The 10,000-nt window shown below is 39.7% G+C and overlaps 2 protein-coding genes and 1 long non-coding RNA gene across 3 annotated transcripts in view; 2 read left to right on the forward strand and 1 right to left on the reverse strand.

Annotated features, from left to right (window-relative positions):
* LOC145494691 (uncharacterized) overlaps positions 1-299 on the reverse strand; it is a 36,401-nt gene extending 36,102 nt beyond the window's left edge. Inside the window, exon 1 of the mRNA XM_081474244.1 lies at positions 1-299. This exon is cut by the window's left edge and continues 4,124 nt beyond it. The gene's annotated coding sequence lies outside the window, so the exon portion shown is untranslated.
* Positions 1-4,225, forward strand: part of LOC145494843 (uncharacterized) — a 14,451-nt gene extending 10,226 nt beyond the window's left edge. The window contains exons 2-3 of the long non-coding RNA XR_014050305.1: positions 1,675-1,814; positions 2,627-4,225. This is a non-coding gene — a long non-coding RNA (uncharacterized LOC145494843). The remainder of the gene's footprint in view (positions 1-1,674; positions 1,815-2,626) is intronic.
* A 556-nt stretch (positions 4,226-4,781) lies between these two features.
* LOC145495321 (uncharacterized) lies at positions 4,782-6,769 on the forward strand. The gene is made up of 2 exons (XM_081474915.1): positions 4,782-6,082; positions 6,234-6,769. The coding sequence occupies exons 1-2, from the start codon at positions 5,553-5,555 to the stop codon at positions 6,373-6,375; spliced, it is 672 nt and encodes a 223-aa protein (XP_081331041.1). The 5' UTR covers positions 4,782-5,552; the 3' UTR covers positions 6,376-6,769.
* The last annotated feature ends 3,231 nt before the right edge of the window (positions 6,770-10,000 follow it).

Here is a 10,000-nt window from a genome sequence, read left to right on the forward strand (position 1 = left end):
CAGTTTAAGCAATGTTGAATTTTACAATAACTGTCTAATTTCTCGTGCGCTGATTGGCTCATTTTTGTCATCAATAAGAGTACAGACGGATAGAATTTTAATTTATGCAAACTTTCAAGTTCAACTTTCAGCTGTCAAACTGTCAGTTTTTTAACCAATGAGATTTAATGGACTTTTTTCGGTGGCCATTCAAAAAGCGAGAAAAGCCATTGACAATGTTTGCATCATTTTGAATAAAATTCACTTATCTTTGTTTACGGCAAGTTTATGGTGTCTTTTCCCCTCATTTATTCCCGGCATTTGACCATTTTGAGGTCTTGTTTATCAGTTTACTGCGGAACCACTTGCCTGTGGCTCGTGGTTCAACAGTCACTTTGACAATGTTATGACGCAATTTTAGGACTCACGGAATGGTATATCAGCAGGAAAAAATTTATGACATGCACAGTCGAACCGTTTCTCGGAAACACTTGCTCCAGTCAAATTATTGTAATACGTGCAAAGAAGGAAGAATGGGACACAGCTGAAAGTTCTACCATTTTAATTTTTTCTCTTTTGTCGCGTAAGTGGCAGAAATACGTATTTTTTTACTTTTTTGCCGTCCTCAGCGGGCAGAGGCGGTGATATCGAAAAACCGAAACGGTGAAATTCGAGATTTGCCTTGTAGTTTCCTGGATAATGAAGGTCTAGAGGCCTAGACTGATTGCTCTTGAAGTTATTTCAACTTTTTCCCCGCGCGCCCAAGATATTGTAGTGGAATAAATATCGAATGCACTAAGCGCATGGAGAGAGCTTGGGAGATGTTAAATTCGAGACTACGAGAGGTGAGTCCACGCTCCATTCTTTCAGGTAAATGCAAATAGTTACCCCCTGCTAGTATTGATTAGTAAGCCACAACAACTGTTTGGTATTCCAGTAATGAGTTTTTTCCAACATAATGGGCACTTTCATTTTGAATGATCTGAATAAAGGTTGTCTAGTTTAGACATCCCGCTGTTGATAATATTTTCATGATATTTTGGGAGGGAATAAAATTATTCAGTCTGTTGTGCGTTTTATTAGTTACATCAGGTTTTATTAAACACTGCTCTGCTTTACATTCCACCATATTAAGTTACTTTCGATTCCTTTCGACCTTGTTTTTTCTCTCATGCAACATGGTACGTCATGTAGATTAGTACACTGCTTTATGTTATTTTATCTTATACAAGCTACACTCTTGTGTAATTTTAAGTAAACTTTTCGTTAAAAATTACCAATACTGATATTTTTACTGTGAAAATTATGCGGCTTACTTATCATGCTAGTTTAAACAGCTGCCCCATATGAATGATAATGAAAAACAATTATGTATGTACAAATTCATTGTAAACTGCCGACTGTACAACTTTACAGCAATCGTGGATTATAATCACTCAGAAGTATTTTTATATTCACATTAACTGTAAACTGCTGAGTGTACAACTCTACAGTAATCATGCATTACATTATAATCACTATATATTTATGATCACTATTATTTACACTGCAACAATTTGTATTTTACAAATGGCTAAGACTCCCCACAGACTAATTACTTTATCTGAATCTCAGATAGAACATAGTTGAAGCACATTTGTTTAGTATGAAATTGTTACAATTGAAAATAATCTTTTTACGAAACTACATTTTTAGAAAGAGCCACCCCATATTTGACTTTCATTCTTCTTGCACAGGTAACTGGGTGGTATGCATGTCCCAAGTGGATGGAAGATCAATGTTCAAAGACTGTACAATGTTTGGCAGGTTTTGTACGAAGAACTGGCATTCTCTTGGTAAGTCATGTATTGAAAGTTCCTGTCCATAACCCCATACCTTGGTAGCTGCAAGTTGCATAATAGCAGACTGATGGAACCTGTCCTGCTGTTCTGAATTCTGTAATGACAGTTGGCCGGAATGACCTCTGGTTTTCCAATTGCGATGTGCCTTTGGTGGAAGCTTTCCACTGCAGTTCAAGTTTGCGGCCTTCAGCTTTGAGGGACTGGATCATGGTTGATGTGTTGCTATTTAGTTTCCTTGCTTCCCTAGCTTTGGGATATGTTCCTTGCTTCCCTAGCTTTGGGATATACATCTTTTGCTGTCAGTGGCCCATGGTTTTCACATTTTCGGATCGTATTTAACTTCTTTCTTGCCTCTTGCAAAAGGTCTGAGGTCAGCATGTTTGCATATGCCTTCATTCTCTCTTCATGTACTTCTCTTGCTGCTTCAGTGGTGCAGTTGTTTTTTCCACTGTGAAGTATGTTCTCAACAAATGTTATCAAGGCTTGTTTTGACAGCTCTGACATGTTGTTTTGAAGATAAAGTTGTGAAAGGTTAAACTGCCTTTCAGCAATTACGTTGTTCACAGGAATACTGAAAATGTGTTTGGCATAGAACTCAAAAAGGTGGGGGTTAGCTTCTTTGTTGATGAGACTACTCTGTGGTGATGTTGCAACTCTTTTGATATCATTCAGTAGTTTTGGTTCCTTCAAGTTCCAGATTTCTGCCCATTTAACTAAACCAGTTCTGTCCTTACAAACCAATGTGTGAAGATTTTGTCCGTGGACATAGAAAGTTTGCACTGACCTGCTTTCTTTTTCTCTTTCAGTTGGCAGCATGACAGGAATTTCAAGAGCCTTCAAAACAGAATACCAGAAAGAACTTTGGTATCTTGGATCAGCTCCAATTCCAAATAACTTGGGGAAGGACAACCACTCTGATCCATGGTCTTTAACAACTTTAAGTGCTTCTTGCAACATTGGCCTCTGCACTTCCTGACGAAAGTAGTTGATGGCTGCAGGATCCTTCAGTGACATCTTCACCTGCTGCTCAGTTAAAGGAAAAGATGCTGATGGAGACATCAACATTTTACTTAATGTTTTGTGATGTTTAAGGACAGTTGCCAGCCATAATCGTGCCAGGTATCCACTTGAGAAGCCAAGTTCTTGATCTGTTGCTTGTGATGCATTGAGAGATGGAACAAGAAACTTGTCAAGAAACTCGTACAAAAACTTAATTTCCACTTGAATTATTGGACAGGAGCTCAACTTGATAACATTTTGCCACACTGTGTAGTGGCTGTCTGACTTTGGCATTCTTTCCAGGACACTCTCTCCAAGTTGTAGACAGGCTTTACCATACTTCAAGTGCCATTGAAGTGTCTCATAGTAGTATGTCCACCTCGTGTCAATAAAGGACTGGGGAAGGGGTGGCTCTTTACTTAAGATTCCTAGTGATACATACATTGATTTGTACTGACTTGGGCGTTCATGATGAAGCCAAGATACCTTATAAAGTAGTTGAAATACATGGTTGTTATTCATGTCACCCTTGGCCCCAAACCCAGCTTGGCACATCCTTCTTAACATAATGTTCAGGAAGTGGAGGTAACATCCAACAAAGAACATGTCCTTTTCAAAAACCCTTGAATTATTTGCTATTAAACCATTAGGCTTCCCCTTCTGTGTTGAGGCATTATCCCCAACCAACCCTGAAACATTAGTTATGCCATATTCATCATGAACAACATGATATTCTACATCAGACTGGTGTTTTCCTGACCCACTCGCTGTCAAACTGTTACCAAGGACATGTGCCCTGGGTTTATTGATCTCTGGGCACCACGTGTGGACACCTACAATGTGCTGCTCTTCACGACATTTGTTGGAGTCATCACTCCATACATGGAAATCATATTGGCTACTTGCAAATCTTTTGCATAATATCAGTTTATTGGCCTCCCCTAATAGGATATTCCAGTCTGCCAGTGTGGATAGTGAGACAACAACATTTGTTGGGGGGCTACAGTTGAATAAAATACTGAAAATTAGATGTAATGCAATGGGTGTCTTTTGGCTAGAAAGCAAACATGCATGCTGTAAATATCTCATGCAGGCCATAAACATGACTGTTCTATGATTTGTTCCATTTTTGGCATGAGAAAATGTATCCACAAGGGAATACCTAGGTTTCTTTACATTTTCATCATTTTCCTTTAATTGTCTTTTCAGCTTTGTGGAAGCAGATTTTGTCCCTCGTAGTTTGTTACCGATCTGTTTCGTTTTCAATTCAGTAGGCTTCAAAGTTCTTTCACGCTTCTTTGCTTCACGTTGTAACTTCAAGACATCTTTCCTTAGGTCATTGTTAATTCTTCTCAAAAATACTGTAAATATGAAAATGTCATTATTAAAAACTGTTCCTTAATATGATAAATAGGGCCTAACAAGTTTTATGAGAGTACAAACTTGTATTTTGTGTTATTTACATAATAAATTTAAGGATAGAAAAACTAAAGTATACAGTGTACTTGTGTGGAGTTCTGAAAGTTACTCTTTCCTCAGCGGTCCGCTTATATCGAGTCGAGATGTTGACTTGCTATTATTTACAAAACGAAAGGTAGACAAACCCTTTTGGGAAAAAATGCATTCTCACAAAATTTACGACTAGACTAAAATTTGTCGGTCGCTTTTGGTTAAAAAGCTGTTTTTTTTTTTTTAACATGAACCTACGAAAGTACCTGAAGTACTGGCGTAATATACGAAAGCCGGCTGACCACACAAAATTAAAAATAACCTAAATATCTATCTAATTTTGAACATTTTGCAATGGTTCGAGCAAGCAGACCTTTTCAAAAGAGCATTTAGCTGCGATTCAAATCTTGTTTACTGCGTACTCAGCTATGAAGGAGCCCTTTTTGAGTTATTTTTTTTACAAAAAAATACCTCTTAGTCGGCGCGTCAAGTATGTTCCCGGGGGGGGGGGGCACTGCCATATATGGACTATATAGGTATGTGCCGCTGTGAAGGGTATGGTTTTCAAGCAGTTTACTCTAGGATAGGGTATATAAATCAGTGCGTTTGGGTCTAGAATTATGGCGCGTTTTCAGGGTCAAAATTAAAAACTAACTTTTCCACCTTTCCTTACCTGCTAAGTAAAATGTCTGTCATTTCCTGTCTTTGAAATTAGACAGTGTGCATCTCTTTTGACCTCCGAAACAATACATTCCGCGTTTCCTGAATACTAAAATCATAACATCCGGCATATTTTGACCTTTGAACAAAATTCTCCGCGTTTCCTGACTTCTCTCGAATTTTAAGTCCGGCATGTTCTGACTTTCAATGTAATTAGTTACCAAATGTCGTAATACTTAGTTTAAATATCTCAACGTAACATCCCATATTGACACCTGACAAGCAATTTAGTTCATAATGAAATCTCGCTGCTGAGCCGATATTTTAATTTGCAAAATTTGTAAATGCGCGTTTTCTGACTTCTCGATTCTACCAGGCGCTTTTCCGCGTAAGCCTGGATCCCCTGATGCAAACCTAGTGCCAGGACCCAAGGGGACCGGGGGTTTTCCCGGGGATTTATGAACAGCGTCGACGGCACAAGAGCAATTCTTGAGCAGTCTTCGCCATACATTATTCGACCTTGCAAGGAGACTTCAACAGGACACAGTTAGTGAAGATGTGGCTGATTATGTTTTATTCCGATTGGAACAAATTTCTCGCCATTTGGTTCGACTTGCTGACAACATGCAGGTGTTTGATACAGTTCGACCCTCACTCGCCACTGTGACGCGAATGTTGTCGGAGGTAGTGCGGAATTGGTATCATTCCTCCCCAGCAGTAGCAAACCAGCCTAGAACGGTTGGGCGTCCTAGGTTCGAGATTCCACGGGAGCAGTTGCAATATCTTGCCGATTTTGAAATCAACTTACCCGACAAGTCCAGAGCCCTTGGTGTGAGTGAGAGTACCATAAAAAGACGTATGCGGGAGTACAATATCTCCATTACCGACAGGACGACAACCATTAGTGATGATGACCTTGACAACATTGTAAGATCCTTTCATAGGGATTTTCCAAATGCGGGATATCGGAGGGTCCAATCGCAGCTAGTGTTGCGCAATGTAAATGTGCCCCAGCTGAGAGCCCGAGAATGCATGCAAAGAACGGATCCGGAGGGACTTGCAATGAGGTGGCTATTCCTTACACCAAGAGCTGTGTACTGTGTCAGTGGGCCACTTGCACTATGGCACATAGACGGAAATCATAAATTGATCAGGTGAACCTTATTCGTAATTGATTATAAATAAAATTTATTCAGATTTATTGCGCCTAGTTTCTAATACAGGTGGTTGTTGGTTAGTCTCCTTTCCAGCCGGCTTTTTTTTTCGGGGGGGGGGGGTGGAAGTATGGACTCATGTATTTTTAAGTTTCAAATGGAAGATTGTAGTGCATGGTGGAGTTGATGGATACACAAGATTTCCTGCTTATATTAGGGCTGGAACAAAGAATACCGCAGCTACTGTTCTTGGCCTTTTCCAACAAGCAGTGGCAGAATATGGACTCCCCTGAAGGAATTTTTAATAAACCCTTGTTAAAATAAAGTGTACATCTCAAGACAAATAGATTTTCAAATTTTCCACAGTCTTAACCCCATTGCCCTCCCCCCCCCCCCCTCCCCCCGTGCAGGAGGAGGCAAGCCATTCCGGCACTCCTCTACACGTGTGGCCTCCTTTATCATGACCCTAGAGTGTGCCGCCTACTTTATGATTTCCTCCTGCTACTTTATTTCAATTTGAAAACCCTGATCACATGTTATGTGTATTATTGTAGGATCCACGCCTACGCGGAAAAGACGCCCGGTAGAATCGAGGAGTCAGAAAACGCGCATTTGCAAATTTTGCAAATCAGAATGTCGGCTCAGCAGCGAGATTTCATTATGAACTAAATGGCTTGTCAGGTGCTGGCATGGGATGTTTAGTTGAGATATTTTAACTAAGTATTACGACATTTGGTAACTAATTACATTGAAAGTCAGAACATGCCAGACTTAAAATTCGAGAGAAGTCAGGAAACGCGGAGAATTTTGTTCAAAGGTCAAAATATGCCGGATGTTATGATTTTAGTATTCAGGAAACGCGGAATGTATTGTTTTGGAGGTCAAAAGAGATGCGTACTGTCTAATTTCAAAGACAGGAAATGACAAACATTTTACTTAGCAGGTAAGGAAAGGTGGAAAAGTTAGTTTTTAATTTTGACCCTGAAAACGCGCCATATAGAATAGGGTATCATTTTTCCCAAAACTGACTAATTGGTTGAAGATTTTATCTAGACTAAGGAAACCAGGAATTGCCACTCAAAAATATAAAAAAATCAAATCGGCAAGTTTAAATTTACACAAATCAGCCTCAATAGTGTTGATAGATGGGGGGATTTGGGGAGTTTACTCTAGTATAGGGTAGCAAAATTCAGCTGAACTAGCTCTGGTATAGGCTAAGGGTTCCAGGGTCCCAGCGGCACATCCCCACCCAGAAATTCCCAAAGTACCCGTCCCCGGGAGTATGTTACGGGTCAATGGGCGAGTGAGTGAGCGAGAGATGTATGTATGTCACACCAATCAGATCGGATCTACTATAAACAGCCAATCAAATTTCTTGTTGTAAAGGTAAATGGTATGTGAGAAGATCTGATCCCGATAAAGTTCAGAACGGCCGTATTCATTCTTCTATAACAGAGGAGGAAGTATTCATATATTGGGTTTACTTCGACATTTTCTGTGGGTTAGGCTGAGGATTTTAGTTAAGGTTACAGTATACCTTCGGGTCGGCAATTTTCTTCAAATTTGGATTTTTGGGTCAAAATAGTGGTCGAAGAATAATCTCTAATTTCTGAAAAAAAATTTTGAAAAAGGCTAAATATTGGCGGAGAAATGGCGGTTTTACGTTTTCACCGGAAGTAAAAGTTTACCTCTTGATTGACAGCCCTATGGCGCGTATGCAATCAACCGAGACGATTTTTCGCGGGAATTACCTGTATGGATGTCACGAATTGACTACTCAGTTGATCAGCATTGTTGTTCTGACTACCCAGCATTTTTGATATTAGGCGTGTCTCTATTAAGTTATAAGTAAACATAGACCACGTTTAAACCATGGACCGGTTCGAAAAAGCGAAAACAGCGAAGAACGAATGAAAATACATCAATGAGTGAAGAAGCGAAAGTTCGCCACGCGGATGAAGCTATAGTTATCGTATAAGGCGGGCAAATATTCGTGGTAAGAGAAAAGAAAGGTTCTTTAAAAATTTCGGAACTTGACAGCAATAACAGGGATGCTGAAAGAGACTCTTCTGATGAGTCCGATATCGACGAATCGTCGGACTCATTGAGACCATTTGAAATATTATCCATGCACAGTTGCCCACACACAGTTGCTCTCCGCGCTGTCTTTTGTTTGTTTCCTTCGCTCAGCCACTCTAGCGTTCGTATCCTTTTTAGTCTTCCCCATTTTGCCAGACCAACTTCAAGAAAAACCGAGCTACAGAAAAATTATCTCTTTGCCTTCGGTTCCTTAAGTGCATTGCGAAACACAAGAGTTTTTTAGAGATTCGCGCGTAAATTTCACCAGGAGGTTAACGGTAGTAAACTTTCCCGGCACTGATTGGCTTAGTTATCTGAGAACCCAGTTGAATGCGTTTGTGGGCGGAGTTTGTTTGCGAAGCAGAAAATTTTTCTTAGCGCTGTTTTCTCGAATAAATTTTTTCACTTGAAGCAGACACTTTAAAGAGTTATAACTCAAAGGGAATTTGTTCAATTGCTCTTAAATTTGGACAGTGGCTAGTTTAACATATAAACTACAAAAGCGTGTCTGGGAATTGTTAATTTCGAAATACTTTTTCTTCGAGATCGATTTCTTGTACGATCACTCCACATTTTTTTAATCCTATTTCGAAAATGTTCTGTAACTTTTTACTGCAATTGAATATCCCAAAACGCAGACACGTTTTTTAAGCGCTTTGGGCCCTGAAACCGAGGAAAAAATTAAATTTGCGAAAAACGATATTCGCTTTGACTTGTAGCTTTCGAAAGGTGATTCGGGCGCTCGCATTTAGTGGTCGTGAAAAATTCGTCAATTCATTTTCTTTCAAAATTCTTGGTATAGTTTGATAGCCAGCTCCATAAGCTTTAATTTGATATAGGGGTTTAGGTATCTACAGCTTAAACTGCACGCGCTACATCGCTTGCGCGCGAGACACCCCTGAAGGTATACTGTAACCTTAAATGAACGAGATGAGCCTTGAGGTTTGAAACAGTTCCTGAGTTCGTAGTATGCAAATGCAACGAGATATTTTTATTTTTAGTTAAAGGTAACTTGATACTTTTGTTTTTCACAAGGAGTAAATTCAATAGGCCCTTTGCAGCTGGGGTCACGTGACCAAATTTTTCCACGAAAATTTTCATATTATGGGCTATAACTTAAAGACTGCCAGAAATGGAAAGAGCTCATCGAAAATAGCAAAATGGCCAAGTTTGAGGTCCCTGGCATTAAAGAGTAAGTTTATACGACAGCTTGAATTTTCGGAAAATTTAGAGGATTTGTATGGAAAATGTTGCTGGAGAGCAACACCTTGCTCTCCAACAACTTTTTCCATACAAATCTTCTTATTCTTTTAAAAATTCAGACTGTCGTAAAATCTCATTCCTTAAAGATGGGGGCCTCAAACTTGGCCATTTTGATATTTTTGACATGCTTTTTCCATTTCTGGCATTTGTTAAGTCATAACCCATAATTTTATGAAAAGTAGGTCACGTGATGGCTTAGCTGCAAAGGGCCTACTAGAGGTCACGAATCGTTGCTTCTAGTTCTTAGGACATGTTTTAGAGGGGACGAGACTTTAGATTTGAAACAGTTCTAACGTTTACAATAGTAAGTGCGGGTAACGATTGTTTTGTTCTTGTTGCATGCAAGAGATTTTTGTTTTTTAGTTACAAAGTGTAATGTGACACTCTTGTTTTTCACAAGGGAGTAAATTCAATTAGAGCGGACGAATCGTCACCACTCTTTCCCGGCTATCTTTAAAATGAGGGAATGGGGAATCGGAGAATCGGGGAATCGGAGAATCGGGGAATCGGGGAATCGGGGAATCGGGGAATCGGGGAATCGGGGAATCGGGGAATCGGGGAATCGGGGAATCGGGG

This window comes from Orbicella franksi, chromosome 8 (assembly GCF_964199315.1).
Source record: "Orbicella franksi chromosome 8, jaOrbFran1.1, whole genome shotgun sequence".
In the NCBI taxonomy this organism is placed as follows: domain Eukaryota; kingdom Metazoa; phylum Cnidaria; class Anthozoa; order Scleractinia; family Merulinidae; genus Orbicella; species Orbicella franksi.